At 37.7% G+C, this 22302-nt stretch overlaps 1 protein-coding gene across 2 annotated transcripts; it reads left to right on the top strand.

The window, feature by feature from the left end:
• The first annotated feature begins 1101 nt into the window (after positions 1–1101).
• Positions 1102–16838, top strand: LOC149906190 (uncharacterized). 2 transcript variants are annotated; one of them, XR_016457053.1, is made up of 3 exons: positions 1102–2359; positions 12316–12559; positions 13249–16838. XR_016457053.1 is itself a non-coding variant. In XM_090105155.1 (2 exons), the coding sequence occupies exons 1-2, from the start codon at positions 1877–1879 to the stop codon at positions 12358–12360; spliced, it is 528 nt and encodes a 175-aa protein (XP_089961281.1). In that variant the 5' UTR covers positions 1102–1876; the 3' UTR covers positions 12361–16838. The 2 variants fall into 2 exon arrangements, 1 of the variants encoding a protein (XP_089961281.1); XM_090105155.1 differs by having other exon boundaries at positions 12316–16838.
• Positions 16839–22302: the final 5464 nt, after the last annotated feature.

The raw sequence follows: 22302 nt of genomic DNA, 5'->3' as shown, positions 1-22302 counted from the left end.
ATGACCCAGGTACCTAATAATTATGTAAAGCGGGATTGGTATCATTTATATTTAGTCAAAGATTTAGTCCAGGTCTGACGCTGACCATTTGATGGCGGTTTGGTTTTTTTTATAATAAAATATTGTAAAAATCTAGTTCTCCACGTGATTTCAGCTTATTGTTAAATTTAGCATTTTTTTTAATGTATGCGGTCAGTTATGGCAAAATATGTATTTCTGCAGTACATTTTTGTTAAGAAATAATATAGACTGATCTATGTAATTTTGTAATATTTTATGATGTTAATCTATTCTAATGCAGGTACCATCTTTGGTGAAAGACGAAGATTCAAATATTTATAAGGTGATTTATCGCAGAAGAACGATGCGGATTGGAATCCTGCCCCACATCGATATTCGATTTTATTCATTTACGCAGCACCTACGCGCAATTAGTTACTATTAATTTGTTACGAGTAAATAAAAAAAAAAACTGTTTCTTATATCTGTTATAGTTTTTGTAGATATACTAATCAAGTGTATCACTGATTACCTATATGTACCTGAACTAATAAAGAATACGGAATACGACTCTTCGGGTTTATCTAACTTCATATGCAAATTAACAACATTAAGAAATTAAGCAATTAAATAAAATTATATATCGCAAAGTTAAGTTAACTTTATATAGAACTACGGTCTCTATACGGACCCCTGTGGAACTACGGTCTCTATACGGACCCCTGTGGAATTCCGTATAAATCTACCTATAAACCTACAGTTATTTTCAACCGATCATTTTCGACACAGAAGTATTGAATTCCATGTTTTCCTATTGAAAAGCAAGTTTTACGATTTCATTCATTTTCAGTAGTAGGTCTTTAATTTCTAAAGGTACCATATAGTTTTGTTAACCATGATATCTAATATTATGATTCATATTATAAAATGTTTTACTAAGTCAGGATATTGTAGGTAGAGAACAAAGTCGAGTTCGAGAAGTTTAGAGCTCCTGCAATGGAATTCTACAATAGGGTTGCGAGCACGATGTGTGTAGATGCAGTGATCAGAGATTGCGGCCCGCTGACCCGAAGCACCCCGGGGCGGTGCGGGGCGCGGGGCGGCGCTATCGGCGGCAGATCGCCGGGTCACCGCTTATCACCCGTTATCTATCGCCATTCGGCACCCAGTGACAAGCTATTGTCAATTAATTATTATTATTGCTATTGGCAAGGGTTATGTAATTTATAATTTTAGTGTAAAAAATAAAAATGCCCTCTATCTTTATACTTGAGAAGGAACTAGTGCATGTTTTGACACACACAAAATATCTACTTAATTTTTTTCTATGGTCCTTCACCTACACTTAGATAGATACTTTATTTTGAGTTTAGCAGTTTTTAGTTACCTTTATTCTGAAAAGTCCGTCGCTAGTAGGTACTAGGTACCTAACGATTTTGGTATTTTTGAATCTTTCCAAATAAGCTTCACTTCTGACACGTGTGCACGGCATAAGCGCTCTCTTATTATTAGAAAGTAAATCTTCCTTATTTTGAAGATGTTAATAATAATTAATATCACACCGATATAAAGCTATATAATACACACCGATATGAAGCTGTTCGCTGTGATGCCATTTTTAAAGTACTAGAAAACTTTGAATGGAATAATAAAGATGCCTACGTCATCAGATTGCAACGGAAAATAGGTAGTAGATATGATTAGAGCATTTGAGCAGGTCACTCCCCAGTCCCCACTCTTAATATAATTATTTGTTTTTATAATTGTTCATTAACTTTTTAGTACTTATCCTGATTATTGTGATCTAGGTAGATAGATAGAGATATGAGTAGCGGTTGCAGAAAGTAAACCTTCTAGCACTAAACAAATATTTCAAATGTTCAACGAATTCAGTGGTCGACGAGGAAGGTTTTGGCTAGGTAGCGTTCGTCGACAATGGGCGCGAAAGGCGAGGATAGTGTCCTTCAATGGTGAAGTCAAGAAATGGTCAGTAGGTCGCATGCGGAGGGCCGCAGAGGGCGTGGGGCGGGCCGGCGCCGCCTCCGAGCCTCCGCGACTCGCGCGCTGCCGTCGGGCCTCAGTCCTCCTCGCACCGTCGCTGTGTTCGCATGTACCGCGCGTCTCGCGTCCTGTGTCGACTGTCAAGCCACCGGAGTCGCGGTTCGCATCTTACCGGGCAGCATTAGAGTCGTGCTATTTTCTAATACTGTCAGGTAAAGATGTCGTCCGCACTCCACGTTCGACGCTGCCGCTCCAGGAATTCGCCAGTGAAACCGGTCCAACGGTTATATTTACCGCGCGACCGCGTGGTGTTGGTGACGGATGCCGCGTGGTGGCCGAGCTCGGGCTGCTCAGCGAGGTAGGTTCTGGAGCCCGCGGGCGCGCCGGAGCGCCGCCGACCGCAGCAGTCCGACCGCCGCACGCGCCGCACTACAGACCGACATTCCGACTGCGCTTGTAGTATGTTCTTTTCGCTTGCCACGTAATAATATGTCATTCCTCTCGATCACTCTCTGTGACGATTTCGCATAGATATTTGAAAATATTAATTATATTTCACTTTGTAGCTCGTAAAATAGTTGGAAAATAATGATATTATTACTAATATCGTAAATTCAATAGACTGTATCATAATAATAGGTATAATATAATATAGTTAATATAAGTAAATAATATAGTGAATGTATGTATACCTACCGATGATTTATTATTTCATGGTGTAATTATAAGGATTTCATTTATAAATTCATATCATTGTGCTAGTAATAGATTAACATTATTAAATTATAAGCATGTTTAATCGTCATAAATACGTTAATTAATCATGTTGATGGAAATGCGTGGCGTGTGAAGTGCGGAAGACGGCCGAGGGGTGCGGGGGGTACGCAAGTGGTGCAGGGGGGGGGAGTGAGCACGAGGGCGAAGGCCCCGTATTGGCGCCGCAACCCGACGATGCTCGTACACTTAGCTAATTAAAATAACGCAAATTACAATACATATACGTTTTATAGTAGTAAAAAACTGAGACCCCTTAATGATCCATTCGAATTTAGAACTGAGGAATATCTACCTATACCATTTAAGTAAATTATTCGCATAGACGTCCTGATTTACATCAATAATTATTAATTCATTCTCGAGGATAGCAAGTAGCAACACATAATTTCCTCAATTAGATTCCAAACGCCAGTCACTAAATGTGTTTAAAGTTCAGTCGGAACATACATTATCCTAATTACCCAATTGTGTGTTAATTTGGGTCACAGTTCAATATCGCAACACTGCCAGTACTTCCATTTACTGTTTTCGTTATATATGCGTATAAATGATGTGTCGAAGACGAACTCATTCGCGCCAGCCTCAGCCCTCAGGTCAGGCCATAAACGATCCATTATTTGGGAAGATGTGGAGAATTGTCGTATGAGAATACCGTAAGTTCCACAAACGATGTTTAATTCACGATGACCGCTGATTATAGCACTCAGATATGTTACATTATTCATTAGTAGATGGAAAGTTTTGTCTTTCCGAATATAAAGATGTGGGTCAAGGCCCGGCACTTCACCATTTTTTTTTGTAGAAGTTTTTTAGGACCATTCGGTTTAGCCATTACATTAGGCTTTTAATTTGTTACTGTTTCCGTTACAAGGAATAGGCAGTAATGATGACGGATCATTAAAACTTAACTAACAGATAGATAAAGAACGATCGCGAGGCGCTATCGGGCTACGTCGAAGGTCCAAGGTTCCCGAGTTACGAGTTACGACGTGGAGGATATTATCTGCTGCGCCTCCGCAAGCAGTAGACTGGCTCGCCTGGACGAGACCGGCCAGAGGGGCCAGTGAAAGCTGTATAAAATTAATCGTTCAGGTGGATTCCGCTTTCGAATCGAATTCTTATCGATACGGACTACGGAGTGTCGCCGGCCGACCGGTTCTTAATTTCCTATAGGTACACACGTTATGCATCTATTTCGGGAGTCGTTGACCGCGGGTTTGGCACTGCGGCCGGTTTTATTCTGTTCGTGTCGGAGCATCGTTCCGGGAGCGGCGACGCGTGCCCCGCGCTGACCGCGCGTGTATTTCAGGCCGTGACGCAACGTCCCCAGGCGCCGAAGGGACACGTCTAATCGAACATAATGTTATTAATATTTGGAGGGCGGGTCAGGGCTCGCCCTCGTAAAGTTCGCTGGTCGGCCGTCTCGCTGCAAGCGAGCGCCGCTAGAACATGATACCCGCGTGGCGCCGCGCTGCGCATTGTTGCCAGCTATTTTTATCGGCCGCTAAAAGAGCTCGCCCACAGCTCGCCTGCGACGAGACAATGTTGCTAACCGTCACAGACAAATATTTGAAAAATGTCCAAAAACATCACGTAGTGGTTTATTTGTTTGTTGTTAAATAAGTGTTCAAACTCCATATCTGATTGTAACCGACGGACGTCTAATGATGTAAACAGCGTTAACAAGTTGGCGCGAATCTGATAAATGACCCTCGCGTTAGGGTCAATCGGATTGACACAGATAATAAACTCGTGTGCGCCTTATTATTTCTGACAAGGCGCGTCTATTTTTGCTTACTCATTACAAATAAAGTAATACCGTTCAGATCGCAGCAACAGGAAAAGTTTCTGATGTCAAATATAAAAAAAATAATAATTCATATGCTTTTACGAATATTTTCCGTTCCAGGACGTTCACTGCAGGACATAGGCCTCACCCAAAGATTTCCATAACGATCGATCACCAGCGGCCTGACTCCAGCCAATACGAATTACGAATATTGGCAAGATTTAATAAATACCTTCACATACACAAACTGTTCACAAAATTAAAATTTTTGTTAAACAAAATAGTCACGTATGTGGATTTAATAAGTCCAAAACGTTTTAAAAGTGGCTGGTAACCGGTCTTATCGCGGTCATAGGAAGTGCTGGGCACGGGAGCGCGGGCGCGGGGTGCGGGGCGGGCGGCGGCTGACCCGCTGTCTCTCGATGGTCAGCAAAAACCGAGCGCTTACCACGCAACAGGTTGATTGACGCAAGCTTTCTCCTGTCGTGCAAAAACTGCTACACGAAGAACTCTTCATAAAACTCGTCAATATTAACGTTAAAACTTTAAAATCAATTGAGTGAAGAACATTATTTGGCAACATAATATATTTGCGCTGCGACAAGTTTCTTATCTTTAAATTCGCTCTAGAAACTGGTAGCTTCGGAATTTTTATGATAACGAAAACCGAATTATTGAAATCGCTGCCGCACATTGTATAGCAGAATCCTCACCATTTAACCACATTCCTACTGTCAGATTATAATACCAAAATTATAATATTGAACACGTAGAAGGATATAGAGAACGAATAATTATTATGTCAAATTAATTATGACTGGATTAATGTCAATGACATGAGAATTAACAGAATGAATGGAGACGGGCACATCGCATGACGAAATATTAAATATTGGATGCAATTTATAATTAAAATAAAGAATTTCAATTTGAACGATCAGAAACAACGCGAACATTGTCTGTACAGCAGTTGATAGCCCGTTATCACGGCGAGTGTGGTGCGAGTGTGAGCGTGTGCGACACACATGGACACACGCACACACACAGACACATACTGTGACACGAAAATTAGTCATCTGCAAACTCGTTAGCAGAATGCTGCCGCTAATAATGCAGAATGTTATTAAAATAACGATGCTAGAAATATTCTTCAGTGTAAAAATATAATTATTGTCAATTTCATGCGGGATGGCCATTAGTTATATCTTTATTACATAGTAGGTGCCGACTGCTGAGTACGGGAGTACCGCAGGGTCCGCAGGCTGCACGACGAGTCCTTAGCGATCGTTTATAAAGCCATGTCTTAATTTGCAACATAAATGAACCGTGCTAAATATAGCTCGAAGTGAGTTTCCAGTACATGGGCAATAGCAGCATGAAATACTATTACACGTCGATTAACGTGCCTACAATTAATCCCGATTCACTCGATTTGATATTCTGTATAATGTCGTAATGCTACCGGTTTCGAGACGTAACTGCTACGCACTGCGCGGCCCGATATCGCCGAACGGTGATTCTCTTGGGTTAATACTTATTGTCCCATATTCTTTTGATTATGGTTAAATTATATAATACTAGTGGTCCGCCCCGGCTTCGCCCGTGGTACATATTTCGCAATAAAAGGTAGCCTATGTCCTTTCTCGGGTATCAAAATATCTCCATACCAAATTTCATGCAAATTGGTTCAGTAGTTTAGGCGTGATTGAGTAACAGACAGACAGACAGAGTTACTTTCGCATTTATAATATTAGTATGGATGATTAAAAATCAATATCAAGATCATGACTCATATTTAATATTCAAGCGTTTATCGTCGGGCAATGATATTAAAACAATGTCTGTAATGATGTATGATTAAAATAGAAATTAGGCTTTAGGAGGTAAACACATGTGCAAGGTACACACGGTCTACATCAGTGTAGACCACCACGAAAAACAACACGGCGTAGGTATATTATTTTCCGTGCTGGCCACCGCTCGCGCTGTAGCGGGCAGCGAGTGCGGCGCAAGCGGCGACCCGTCGGACCTGTCCCCAATCATCGCCGGCTCCAATACATCTATTTACATTTTAAAACCCGCGCGACCAGTTGCGAGAAACCTCGTCAAATTGCTGCGAGTGACACTACGCGTTCCACAGTCCGCAACCTGCAGCCCGCTGGCCGCTGCTCGAACGATCGGACATTCTTCCAGTAACGGCTCTGTAACGGACATTTATACTTACGTGCTGTTTAATTATATACATTCACGATACTTCAATCAAAAATCGGCTTTGATACTAATTCAACGAAATAATCCTATAGAAATGTAGGGATTTAGCTTGAAGAAATATACTGTCGTTTATAAAAAAAGGATATTCTACCTCTATATTATATAAGACTTTGCGGTATATAGTACTATTATATATTCTGTGCTTTGAGTAAGAAGTTATAAATAAGTCTAATTCAAATACAATCCAATCCAATCATTCCAGACCAATTGAGAGGTTTCAAGGATTCGTAAAAAGATGCGAAAAATATCCTTTACAATATTCACGAGCACATGCTACTTCAGTTATAGGTACAATAATTAATTAATAACATTTGCGAATGACTGGATGTCACATACGATTCGAAAAAAACAAACTTCCCATTAGCATGAGTTACAACTTACAACACTTTAGAATTAAACGTTTTATCTTATTATTGAAATACATATTATCTTCCAATCTATTGAGTACAAATAAATAAGTTTTAGATATTCTTCTATACATACTAAGAGTAGGTAGCTCTTTATTATTTGTTATAATTTTGAAGAGAAAATCATTATCGTAAATTATGTAACGCCTACTTTCCACAAACTAATTTACATAATGTCCATATTCTTTTTACCATATTAAACTATACAAGAGAAAGGATCTTTAACGGTTTTATGTTATAGTAAAGATATTTATGATACTCGTAGTATTTAGCTAAGCGAAGTTAAATATGGCGTGTGTCACGTTCCTGGGGCCAGCGGATAAAGCTATCAGCCGGGAGCAGCTGATAACGAGCGACTCCATTGCCATTCGCCATCCCAATCCTTGCTCACTTTTTAATCCGTAATCAGAATTTATATTACCCAGTATTATGTTGATCGCATCGATTTTTATATTTGAAACGATATAGCTATTTATAGTTTAGGCCTTAGGGTAACATAGTCTCAATTGTATATTGCATTTTATTAATTTGATGACTCTTCCTTTTGAAGGATATTATTCTTTTGATATGAATGAAGTTAGAGACTTCAAATTATTGAAATTAACGTTGTTTTTAAAGAAAAGTTTTTGCACACATGACATTATAGTTCTATTATCTGATTATTGTATTAATATATTATGATACGAAATCTAAAGAACTTCGTTATTTTATCAATAGATAAACAGTATAAAAAATATTGCTTAATTAAATTAAAAAATATACATAATATGTTACCTTCATTTTTGAAATGTAATTACTATAAGTAAAACATGAAGACGTGGCGTGCTATTTTAACGTCATCGTTTTATAGGGAGTAGGTGGTTTGATATTATGAATAGCTATGAAAGAGTAAATAAACAAATACATATATATGATTTTCTCGATGCGTGTAAGCAATATATTGGCGGGCAGCGCGCGCGCTCTCGGCCAGCTAGCGGCAGTTACGTGACATCCCATATATCTGAAGCAGTCGCATATCTTATATGCAAATGTACGTTTTATTACAATTTATAAAATAAAAATAACTCCCACGGAGCTCGTTCGTCGACCCCGAGTTAGCAATAAAGTGCTCTGTGGAAATACCACTGCGGAGCGGCGCCGCGGCGGACCGGCAGCGGCCTACGGGTTTCTCTCTGCCGGACAAAGCTTGTGTTTGTCGTTACACACCTCCTCTGTCAATGTTAGCGTGACACGTGAACGCTGTGAAAAAATTGTCCTCATAAACCGCCGAATTACTAAATATTACTTAGTTATCAAAATGTATATGTGCTTTATCAGTGATCATTAATTATGATTATTGAATATCTTCATGGGTACACAAGAAGTGTAAGAAATGAGATAACCGTACATATATCGTATGTATGGAGAGTTTTAAGGCCACGAAATTATTTCAAATATTGTATTTTATTGACCTGAAGATTAGTGTATAACGAGGAACATGTTATAAACATTACATGATTACATCACTGAGCGTACACGGGCTTGTGATTCATGAGAGGCTATTAAATATATTGGCTCGTAAAAATTGAGAGAAATAAAGTCTTAAATAGATAATATGAGCCATCTCAGGCTTATCAGCGAAGCTGTATCGCCTTCAAAAGACATCAACGACCACGCGCCTCCACACCAATAAAACCTCTAATATATGACTCTTATTTATTTCATACAAAGTTGTAGAGCGCGTTTGTAGAGCCATCGAGTTTCCTTATATTGTACAAGAAAGCGACATCAATTTAGTTCCATAAAAATATAAAATGTAGGTTACGTTTATTCCAGCCGTTTTTACCTATTTGTGTTAATTTAATATATGACGCCTTATACGTAGCTATGTATGTCTTTAATTTATATGGCGATTATAACGGACAAAGTAATATACGATTACATGGTTTTAATTTTATTCCTATCTTTTACTTGAAGTAGATGATGAAACGACTTTACGTTAAGTAATGAAATCATAATTCAAAACAAAAACAATATTTATTTGTAAAGCAAACATGAAAATTTGATCTTTCATCTTTTTTTAAAATATAATGGATTCGAAATGTTAGGGCTCAAGAGATGAAATTTTTTAATTCATAATAGACAAGTATAATGTGTATGTAGCTCCCAGGTGCGCGTACTGTGTGCCGGTGTGCGTGTAGCAGCGGCCGCGGGGGGAGGCGCCTAGCAGGAGGGAGGGGGGGGGGGGAGGGCGACAACGTAACGCGGACGGCATATAAAAACTATTTTGAAAGACAATTTGCAATTTAATTAGTCCGTTTTATATAATGGCTAGGATCGCGTGCGCTCAACCATTCGGCGAGCGCTAAATGGCAACGTACGGGTGAAGCCGGGTGATCGGGCGAGTAAATATAATTCATGTTTGCGTTGCTCGTGTTCGTGAAAATTAGTTTTTAATTAATGCTTGTGCGGTTGCCGGCGAGGTGCGGCCGCTCGACTCGGCGTAGGTGCCCACTGCCTGCGTAACTCTCCGTGTGCTTCCAAGTTCCAACTGATTATTTAAATTTTAAATCTGATTATATTATTAATTATTATATTATATTTTTAACAAGTATGTAATATCAGAAAATACCCTTTATGATTGAGTTTAAAAGATTAGTTCATAGAGCGGAACATTTAGACTGCTTTGAGACAGTATCTTCAGTGGAAGATCGAACACAGTCTAATGACTAATCCCTGACACAAAGTGAACGGATTTTGAGCATGAGAAACAAATAATTAAATTAAATGAAATATAAACTTTTATTTGACAAGCTATTTGAAAACAAGATGTTTATAGATTGATTTTACTCCTTTTGAATTTATTTTAGTGCGTAAAAGATTCAAATATTATTCAATACAGAACCTTTTCGTTTTTCAGATGCTTAGCTTTGATCGCTTATTACAATGATAAGTATAAGTGATTTCAAGTTCGGAAAACAAATAGAGATGCATTAGGTGCGAGCTCTAGGCGCTACTATTGTCTGTAGCCGCGCGAGTGTCTAGTGTGAGCCGCGATGTTTGAACAAGTGCACACACACACAAGCGCTAACGTGTGTACACGAGCGCACGCACACACGCTCAGCGGTCGTTAGCGCCGCGCGTGTGTGCGTGCGGCGCCTGCAATCAACAAGTCCAGAAGTCCTCATATTATATTCGCGACACTTGTTCAAGCTACTTCACATATTATTTTTTTTATCGATTTGAGTTAACATCAAGGACCGACTTTAATTATTATTAACGCTTTCTATTTATGTTTTATCAATGAAGAAATATGGTTAATTTCATCATTTAAAATAATAAAATTTATCAAATTCTCAAAGATAGCTCTTTAAGTGCTACAAAGTGACTTGATATTTATTAAATACAATTGTACTTCGTGTCATTATCTCGCTGTCATTAAACGGTCACTTATTGTAAATAGAATTGCTAACAATTTAGTATTTATGATAGTAGCGTTAAATATATCTTAGCATGTCTAGGTGTCGGCGCTGTTTACCGAGCGCCAGTGCCCGCGACGGCGGCACGCTCGCGGCCATCTTATCTTATTTGTCTACTTCTGTATTTAGTGCAGAGTTGACAAAAGTCAATGCAGTATTGTTTTATTTTGGTTTGAGTAGTTGTTGACAACTTAATGCATAGAGATAAAGATCCGTTTCAAATATAAGTTGTATATATTCAATATTTTATCTATAATAACATAATTTTTAGCACAGATAATATACAGACAGATACTATTAACTATACATCGAAAAGAAATGCATAAATGACAATTTTATGGTAAAATATCTAACAGAAAACAAGAAAGCACTAATATAAACTGTCGCCTAAACTCTCAAGCATTAAAAAAAAATGTATTTCAAATTCATAACAAATTAATATACCGGTAAAGGTGATCGAACTGTATAGTCGAACGGTGCGTAGCTGCCACCAAACGAGCGAGAAGCTAGCGCTTGAGCGGTGAGCGTGCGCTTGAGCGTGAGCGGGAGCGGAGAGCGCATGTATTTCAGTGGTGCGACCGTGCGGTGGTGTGCGTCGCGTCGAGCTAAATATAATATCGGCTGCGTGTCGCATCGTTTCGTACACTCGCCTGTGACATGTACACGCTTTATTGTGATCACCTATTTAAAGTCCAATTTCATTACCATCGGATATTAATATTGCCCACACAGAGTTCCCTTTCAACTAGTATATAGATAGAGTTTATGGCTTTAAGAGCGTTTGCATTTATCTATTTATTGATTCGAAATGTTATTTATTCATCTATTGGCTAATTTGAAAAGCTTTCAGTCGAATCGGCAAGAAAATTGATTACCTCTTTAGAAAATGTCTACAGCCAGGGTCAATATGTTTCGTTTTCTATTCATAGAATGTACATCGTCATGTATATAAAACTTAACGTAACTTTATCTCCAAGTACTTAAAGGATCACATTCAAAGGTTATATCGTACACGGGTATAAATCGAATTTAAATGCCGACAGTATAATTTGCCATTCAGTCGGGGTAGAGAGTGAGGAGACGCAACAAGAGGTCTGACGGGTAGCAGTGTATGTAGTACACATGATGTACACTGTACACAGCACAGTGCACACACCACACAGTCATGTCTGCACGATAGACTGCCACTAATTGTCGATCACATAACGTCGCACTTTCACTGCTGACACGAAGCGTAGGTTCAGAGAGCAACAACAAATACATTGCGTTTTAATGATACAGGGCACGCGCACGAAATCATATTTTACGTAATTTTTGAATAGTTTTGAATACTAAACTTGTTAAATACTTAAATGTTGGACGTAGGACGAACAGTTAACATTGCGAACGTAGGATCACATTATCTTATTAGTTTTATGTATTGTTTGTAAATTGACTCTAGGAAAACATAATGTCTGTAATATTATTTTGTATTTTTGATGAAAATGTAATGAAATGGATAAGATTAAATGTTTGAATAATTGTACTAAAAAATTGAACACATGAAAATGTTATTAATTGAAACACGAGCTAATTGAAGATGTAATTAAACGATTGATATAAGTAACTATAGTTGCAGATCTGTAAACAAAGAAGAAAAAAGAAATATTTCAGTTAACGGTGAAGTGCACCTCGGGCAGTCATAAATGTCACGAGCGCAGTTATCGTTGGGTCGTAAAGGTCGCCCGCGCAGCTGCCCGCTCCCGGCCCGCCGCCCGCACCCGGCCCGTCGCCTGCCGCCCGCCGCCTGCACCCAGCCCGCCGCGACCTCTCGCTGGACTACGGGCTACGGCCCTACCTACGGCTCTATCAAACAGGTTCATTACCTTATTTGGTAGTTAAAAATAACTTTCAATATACCGGTATGTGTAACCTTATAACGGTTGGCATTCATAAGGTTGTCTAGATTTTATACTTTAGAAAATAAAAAAGGTTAGTGTTGTGACCTAAAGGTTATGTTACTTAAAGACATGATAATATGACTGTACATATTTTGTAGACTTGACATATTATATGGAGTTGTTTGATACTGCATAAGGCAAAACTTAGGTAATGATGCATTAATCACATAGAGTTATACTACTATTTTACATGCCAATCATCATCATCATCATATTATACTTTCCCACTGGCCAAGTGGCCAGGTGTGGCCACGCTCGGCAAGTGGGGTCACTGTCACTTTTGATTCTTCGATAATATGTCGGTTTCCTCACAATATTTTTCTTCACCGTCCGAGCAATGGTGATGTTATATGACAAGTAACTATTTAATCGAACTGACGTTAAGTCGTTTCATACTGTTATTTATCGTGGTTATACAATTATTATTGTATTTTAAGTATTTTAACGTGTACATACTACATAGATGGATAAATTTAAACGGACTCAAAATATAATTTCCTTTCCCAATTTAATTGTTGATGTAATTTAAGAAATATTGCATAATACAAAAATCAGTTTCAGTCACACCAATATTGATGTGACTGGCTACATGTGTTTCATTTCAGGGACATTTTTTAAGTCAAATGTTACCAGTGATCCCGTCCGCGTCGTTATCAGCGCGTTAGGCTGGGAGATAGCATTGTGTGTCGTCCCTCGCTATCGCCCATCGGCTGTATCGCCTCTTATCGCCAGTATAGATTTGGAGAAGTGCCCACAGCTTATGTTCAAGATATTGACGACAAGAATTTAAAGAGGGAAACTCATGTTGTATCAATTATGTAAATTATAGAGATATATCGTGCTTAGGTACGTGTTCAGTATGAATGAATTTTAGGTATGTATATCGCATTTTGTAGATTGGTAGAGTCTTGTCTCTACTTAAGATGTTTGTATCTTAGTAGTATTTTCATATAAGACTCATAAGAATGGTTAATTATAGTGTTAGAGAAGTGAAACGAAAAGGCACTATCGTTGATACGTATCATTTAATTCAGTGTACTTTAGCGTGAAATGTTGTGAGAGCAGAGTCATAACTTGCAATCAAGTGCTCTTAACTCGATAAAGCGACAGGCTCGGCGTAATCCTCGAACACGCTGCAGATGCAGTCCCGTTTCCATTACCGGCTACTGTTTTCTAATTACGATAAATATCGTCGATATGATAAGTCAGTGATGAGCCGATTTCCGGCGGAGCGCCCCTCGCCCTTCATCCCTCGCCCCTCGCGCCGACCGCCACTCCTCAGATTGATAGATAACGTCAAGATACTATCAGGGACATATTTAACAGGCGGTCGCCTTGCAGGAATCCAATTATTTGTTTAATTTTTTAAACCAATGCTCTTTATTAAGGCGTGAATGTTGGGAGATATTTCTATACATATGTATATTATAGGTTGTACCTACAGCAGATGTGAATTGTATCGGAACAACTATCTTGACGACAGCCAGGACGGTTGCGAGACAACTTGTTAGAATTTTATTAGAACCATAAACAAGTCTGTAGTTGGCAAAGGGCTGTTACAACAAATAACAAATTTAAGCGTTGAAAAAATCAACGTATTTAATCAAATAGAGAAGGTGGCTTCATTTGGTGTTTTGATGGTAGTCGGCTTAATTAAACGCGAAACTGTCGGTGTGGGCGTCTCTGCAGGTTTTAAAACGAGAGATTATCGTGATCTGTAATGTTGTAACGGTATGTGGTCGAGGGTGTGCGAGGGCGCGGGTGTGCGGGGGCGGGGGACGCGGGGCGCGGGGTCGCCGACCCTCGGACGACACTCGGACGCCACGAGTTGTCACATACTCACTAAATTATCAACAATTTGATATGTTTAATCATGTTATTGAATATTCAAATCGAGTGGCCACTTCAAGGTGAGGTGGGTTAGGAACAATAATAAAGTAAGACTCTGAGAAAATGGTACATGAGCGCACAGAAATATGTCTCCTATTAATTTTACTGAAACAAAACACGTTATGGAATGTAGAGCTCCGCCGGAAACGCACTTAGAATAACGTTATTACAAGCGTTCTGGTTAAAAGATTTACAAGCATGCAGCTATGAAATTATATTTAAAAGATAACCAGGTAATAAATAACAGAGGCGAATGTCAGTGAAACAGCAGGATAGATAATTTCCAAGTTGTCAAGGCGAGTCCTGTTGCTACTTGCTAGGTGCGCGCGCGCCGCGTGACTCGTGAGAGACCGCGCTCAGACCGCGCTTGCAGCGCATTTTATTCACTTTTTTCAATTCTCGTACGATATACGAGGAAGTGCACGTTGCATTAGTTATAACTATAATTACTGACATGGTACATACAATTTAACAGGTTTCGTATTTTGATTTATGTTCATTACCTTGCCTTGCCACATAGGTGGAATAATGAATACTTAAAACAATTAAGCCGTATACAATAATGAAGATTGTAATAAATAAAATTTTAGGAATTAAGTTTTGAAAATTACACGTAAGTACCAACTTAAATTTTTAAATTTAAGTAATTTTCGTCATGTAGGTAGTAGGTACACGAATCGAAAGTTTTTTTTTTATGATCTGTACACCTAAAATTAAATAGTTGTCTCTTTATTATATATTTCTGTCATGCTGAAGGGGATTAACACAATAGTAAACATTTCATTGATTATTTTTTACATTGAGAAAAATAACGTCGTAGCGCGGTGGATCACAGCTCGGGCGTGTGCAAAAGTTCAAGGATGACGAGATCTATACAGCCTGTTATGTTTTCCACCACACTATAGTGGCTCTTACGTAAAGCCTTCAAAATTACTCGCGACATATTTTACTTTTGACAAAAAATTGTAACATTTCATCTTAATAATAGATGTAGAGATTACGAGAATGCTTTGGTTATGCTACGAGTTAATATAAATGATCCTTCAAAGGGGTACTAGAGGTCATTTGCAACAAATTAAGTCCAGTTAACCAGGGGTCAAAAATGGATGGTTATTGAGCTATGACGGATTTTGATATGAAAATTTTCTGCCTTTTTACCAAAAACAATTAATTATGAAAAAACTACTACACTGTTAACATTAAATTGATATTTTTTTGAAAGCCGAAGAATGAGCGATCAGTTTAAAAAAAAAACTTGCCCAAAACTTGCATCACCTCAAAAAGAAAAGGGTCATAGCTCAATAACCATCCATTTTTGACCCCTGGTTAGCTGGACTTAATTTGTTTGCAAATGACCTCTAGTATAACCCCTTTGAAGGATCACGTCGAATTACCAGTCACCCTGTATTTATAACTCCGTATTAAAGAAATATTGTTTGTGTCTTCTTTTATTATGTAAACGTTTTTGTAAACAATGGCATTAAAGTTGGTGTAAATAAACAATAAATAAGACGGTAATTACATAGTAGCGACGCGCTAGGGCGCGGGCGCAAGCGCCGGGCGGCGTGGCGTACACCGGTAGCGGACGGCCGCGGCGGGTAGAGTTGTTAGAACACTCGCTCTTGTGTATAATTGTATACATGTTTATAATGTCACGTTTACAATAATTAATTGTGTACGTGTTATCATTGTTGATGAACAATTGTTTAACGTAAATTGTAAAAGATCTAAAATATTGCAATGTAACTGACTCTACATAATATTATAATCATGTCCAATAAAATTATATTTTTTTTATTATTGATTTTTCTGTAACACATACGACACTGCATATTTTACGGATAATATAAATATATGAAATACTTATCAGTTGTTAAGTAACGAGTGTAAGTGTCGAACGGTATAGCCCAATTTAGAAAGCGTACCTTCAGCAGTAACCAATAAGTGGCACGCAATATAATATTTTTATCGTAACATACATTTTATCGACAGATTAGCAGTCCATTGATATGCGCGTAGTACTATCATTGAGGTTAATATCTCGATATCTGGTGCTCGCCCAAATATTTATGTTAATTATGGTTTAATTGTGACGCGCTTCACACGGATTAGCGTGCTCTCAATATATTTTGTATAATGTAATTTGTTAAAACAAGTGCTGTCGATTTTAGTGACAGTTTTATATTTATTTAATTTTAATTATCAATATCAATATAGTGATTTTATATAGTATTTTTATGTCTATGATACTTTCTAATGTTTATAAGAATTTGTACGTTTGTTTGTAATAAATTACATTATTAATGCAAAAGTTTGTTTTATTTAATTTATCCCGTCCTGTCTTGAATAATTTAATTAAGTTTTGCCTTGAATACAAAACAACGGTTAAAATTTTATCTACAAATGGACTCTCTGTAATAAATTATCATAGTAGTCATAATAGTACCCTAGTAAATTTTGAAGTTCGATATAACCATAAAGATGCAGAAATATTAAGTATTACGTTAGTCTGTATTCATAAACTTTTGCTAGTCGATTCCATCCCAATGCTGCTGTTGCGGGCGATGTATTGAGTGCACGAGCCGACAGCCTCTTACGGCTTACCTGCCGCTCGGTGTTGCGGCGACCCAGTATGCGAACAAGCGATTGCGTTATCAGGCCAAAAGTTCAAAACGAGTTTATGTGACTTGTGCTATTTTTGTCTTCCGTTCATTACGTATTAGTTATTTGCTAAAGATACTATGGTAATGTGTGAACAAATAGTACATTAGTAATTAGTAAAGTTAAAAAAATATGACCTCAGCGCTCATTAGGCGCGCAAATATTTATTATGATGTTCGTAATGAATATAGAGTTAAAGTAGAAGTTTAATTACGTAGTTGAAAGACGTGTTAAAGTAGATAATAATAAATCACGTCACGTCGTGATAGTTTGTGTGATTTCATGAATGAAATGTTATGTAATTGAGCTGCAATCTGATCAAACGAGTCACGACTCGACTTGACCGCCCTTTCGGCGCATTGCCTAGAGTTATGTATTAATTAAGGAAAAATAAACAAGTCTAGCTGATATAGACGGTTGCTCAAAATTCAATTTGCACACAGTGACACATCATCTTTTTGTTATTTCGTATCAGAAATTTATTTTATTCTATTTTATTGAATTACCACAGGTATATTTTAATGCCAAGATCCTTAAACGATATGAAATTCAATAAAATTCGCTCGCATTCCTAGTTTTTTCCGCGTAGCGATTATAAAGCGTACAAAGAGTGTCCCTTCGTCCAGCATACTCACCACAACTCACCATGGAATCCTGATATTTCATGAATGTCAAAAAACTGTTCTGAAATAGTGCTAAATAGTGCCCAAAGGAAAAAAATAGTGCTCTTGTACTTGCGAAGTTATAGCCATAGTTCGATGAGTATGCTGGACGAAGGTTTCGCCCAGCATACTCACCTCCGTCCGGAGAATCTGTATACGCTTCAAACATAATTCATACTTCAAAAAATAGTTCCCAAATAGTGCCAAACGGTGCCCAAAAAGAAAAAACAGTGCTCGAATAACTTCGGAGTTATAGGCTTCGTTCAGTGAGTATGCTGGGCGTAGGTTCTACGCCCCGCATACTCACCTCAGTGCGCGAATATCGAACGAGCTATAGGTATAATTTACGTCTCAAAAAATTGTACTTGAAATAGTGCCCAATATCAGTCCAATTTTTGCTTGACTTTTGACTTAGAAAACCATTAAATTTTAATGTAAACTTCTACATACTAACGTAAAATGGGGTACAGTCGTCGACACATGTTTTTGGACAAAAATATTAAACTTTCTAATTGTAGACTTCATGTTATTGGAAATAATTATGGTATTTTCTCACATGTCAAAAACTTTCGATTAAATGCATTATTATATATTTTATAAATAATAATAAATGAATGAAACTTTAAGCGTAAATGAAGTCTATTACTTCAATGCATTGTGTGTTTGTCTGAATAAAAACAGTCATTTGCAGCCAATAAAATTAATATCTTGAAAAATTGTACAAAGGAAATTATACAGTTTCTTTTTGTATATATGTTGCAGGCAAAACTTATAACCAGTCAAAACTAGTACTGTGACATAGTTATACAAATTTTTAAAACTCTTTCCAATAGTTTCATCAATGAAAGGTTTAGCAATAAAAAACATTTTTAATTACTTACGTTATTTATTACTATTTAAAGGGCCAAAGTAATCAGAATTCTAGTTAACTAGTTCACAGCTTTTGTTAACATTCATAATATAATCAATGTAAATAGAAAAAATTGTAGTTTTAATATTGTATATAATATACATATAAAAAAATGTTTAGCGTCGCGGGCGCCGCGCGTCGTAAGCCCCATACCTATTGACCGTACGTGCATCCATTACTGCCACACTATATTGAACTTTATCACATGAGGAATACAGGTCAATTCCGTAAACGTTGTGGTACCGTCCTTGATCCGGAAAATGATTATTTTGAATAATTTTGTCAGTTGTAATGTAAGCATTAATAACAGCAACTTTATTTTTCATGCATGATTTACTTCATTTGATATCTTAATCCTTCAAGCGCCGTGATCTAGACAAATATATAAAATCATTGTTCCTAGCTACCGGGGTCCCATGCGACGCGCGAAGGCTTAATCATATTATTATAAAGTATTATTAAAATAATGTGTAATTAATAATATTGCGATTCTAAAGTAAATACTCCCTTACATAGACAATATAACAAAACAAATAATTTACACAAGACAAAAATTGTTAGAAAGAAAGTTAATAATATTGTATTCGACTGTACTCAATGTAATGTATGTAGAAGTTTACAATAAAATTTAATGGTTTTCTAGGTCAAATGTCAAGCAAAAATTGGACTGATATTGGGCACTATTTCAAGCACAATTTTTTGAGACGTAAATTGTTCCTATAGCTCGTTCGATATTCGCGCACTGAGGTGAGTATGCTGGGCGTAGAACCTACGCCCAGCATACTCACTGAACGAAGCCTGTAACTCCGAAGTTATTCGAGCACTGTTTTTTCTTATATGGGCACCGTTTGGCACTATTTGGGAACTATTTTTTGAAGTATGAATTATGTTTGAAGCGTATACAGATTCTCCGGACGGAGGTGAGTATGCTGGGCGAAACCTTCGTCCAGCATACTCATCGAACTATGGCTATAACTTCGCAAGTACAAGAGCACTATTTTTTTCCTTTGGGCACTATTTAGCACTATTTCAGAACAGTTTTTTGACATTCATGAAATATCAGGATTCCATGGTGAGTTGTGGTGAGTATGCTGGACGAAGGGACACTACAAAGAAACTTGTAAGCTCAAAACTGTGGAACGCACGCAGAATGTCTAATGCACATTTTACTTGCATGAGACAAGCGTTTGCTTCGCGGAAAGCCTCGCGGCGCCACGTCGCTCGGCGGAGTTATGCACTAGCGAGGAGCGAGTGCTGGTTGGAAATAACCGAAGGCTCGGCAAGTCGGCAGGTGCAGGCGCAGCCTTGAACCGGGTCGCGCCGGTGACACCACGCGCATACTACTGCGCTGTGTGCATCGCTCTATTCACTATACACTCGTATACTAGCACTGGACTACTAGAAACATGTGTGTTTAGACTTTAAGGTTATTAACTTATTAGCTTTGCCTATATAAATAAATAAAATAAAATAAAAATAAAAAAAAAATAAAAAATAAAAATAAAAAAGCCTTTTATTTCCTTCAGAAAATACACACTTACAGAATTAGTTGTTTTATAGTATCAAGAGTTTTAGTAACACAAATAAAAATTTAAATAGGTTGATAGTTCCAGGTTTTATATGCACGTTTTTTAATACGTAGTATTTATTATGTTTTATTATTCTGTAGGAACCCCTCTGCGGGTAAAGGCCTCCTCCAAACGTAGCCAGTTTTCTCTGGATTGCGCTATTTGTATCCAGTTTGGACCCGCTATGCGTTTTATTTCGTCCTCCCATCTGTTATAAGGTCTCCCTTTCTTTCTTTTGCCCACTGGCCCCCTCCATTCTGACACTTTTCTTGTCCACCTGTGATCTTGCAGACGCGCTATGTGTCCGGCCCACTTCCATTTTAACGCCAGAGCTTGTTCTAAACCGTCTGTTGCTTTTGTGATGTTGCGTATTTTTGTATGTCTAATTTTATTTATTCTCTTAATGTTAAGCATACTCCTCTCCATTCCTCGTTGGCACGTTATAATTTTTTCTTTGACGCTTTTGTTAAACTTCCATGTCTGACAAGCATAGGTTAGGCATGGTATAAGGCAGGAGTTCATGACCTTTGTCTTCAGTTTAATTGGCATGTTGCTCTTAAATATTTCTTTGAAGCTCCAGTACTTATTCCACGTCAGCTGAGCTCTGCGCTCAATTTCCTGGTAGTTGCTTAGCCTGTCGAAGCTTATTTGTTTGCCTAGGTATATGTATTTTTCCGTATATGGGAGAGGGATGTTGTCGACGTAAATTGGTACCTTGGTGTTATTGGTCATTACCATAGTTTTAGAGAGGTTCATTTCTAGCCCAGCGAGTTTGCTTGCTTGGTTTAGTGACTTTACCATGTGTTGTAGTTCTTTTCCTGTCTCTGATATCAGTACCAAGTCGTCGGCAAAACGTAGATGGTTTAAATACTCCGATTTTACTTTTATACCACATTTTTTCCAGTTAAGCTTACTTATTATCGATTCTAATGTGGCTATAAATAGTATAGGGGACAGTGGGTCACCCTGTCTCACGCCTCTCTTTATAGGAAACCAAGAGCCGGCTGTTTCCAGTTTAACTCTACTTTTGCTCTTCTCGTATATGCTTTTGATAACTCTTATATATTCATTTCATTTATTTACTTAGCTTTGCCTATATCTTATGATTATTGTATACAGATGTATGTAGTAAATAGCTTTGGATGTTTCGTTTTATTAAATGTGCCTGCAATATCATTAAGTATATGAACGCATATCAAAGAATAGCTGCCATATTACACACTTAAGAAACATACAGACATGTGAATCAATGAATGAGGAATGTAAAAGAGTAGGTAAGTACCTACCATACGCCAATCGTTATGTAACATTGATTAATAGAAAAATCACTTTAAATTTAAATACCACGATAAAGGATCAACATAACAATCAAGTATTCTATTTTACTATCGATGCTGCTGGACACAGCACACTTTGGAATTTTACATCGACAGTATAAACATAAACACACAATCTATTTTCATTTCGAAGTAAAATAGAAACCTATTACGGCGTTTCAATTCGAACACTGCAATTGCATTCTTTAATTGCATAACATAATATAATAAGACTCAATTAGATAAACACTTGATGCCTCGTGCGGTAATTACGATAATTACAGGTCTGCCGTTATTTGCTGCACTTGTTCTTCATAAGATAATCGTTGCAATGTAATACCAAGGTTGCACGTGGGCTAGAAATAAATAAATGTCCTCAAACGTAACTTTTTATAGGAAAGCAAGGCAAACCAGCCGTCGCCGAAGAAATCGAACAAGCGACTCACGCCATCCATGAAATCGTAAGTAAACTGTTGACAACAGATTAGACACATGAATAGGTCTCCAGCAGATTATATTATAATATTGAACACAGTATTTCATATATTAAGTAGCGATGAATTTAAAAGGATACTTACAAACAACAAAGGATAAAGTATTAAATCCCCTGTAGTTGAATATGGGCGGTGGACTCGCAAGCCCGTTTGCCCAC

The sequence above is a fragment of the Colias eurytheme genome, chromosome 9 (assembly GCF_061535395.1).
Source record: "Colias eurytheme isolate Ceu_HAF_F1 chromosome 9, ilColEury1 Martin Lab GWU primary, whole genome shotgun sequence".
Taxonomy (NCBI): Eukaryota; Metazoa; Arthropoda; class Insecta; order Lepidoptera; family Pieridae; genus Colias; species Colias eurytheme.
The sequence above is the reverse complement of the archived record's forward strand: the minus strand, read 5'-3'. Positions and strand labels throughout refer to the sequence as shown.

Coding starts and splice junctions, on each gene's coding strand:
- LOC149906190 (XM_090105155.1), top strand. CDS start 1,877: ATGTTCAACGAATTCAGTGGTCGACGAGGAAGGTTTTGGCTAGGTAGC. Junction 2,360..12,315: donor AGCTCGGGCTGCTCAGCGAG/GTAGGTTCTGGA, acceptor AAGTAACTATAG/TTGCAGATCTGTAAACAAAG.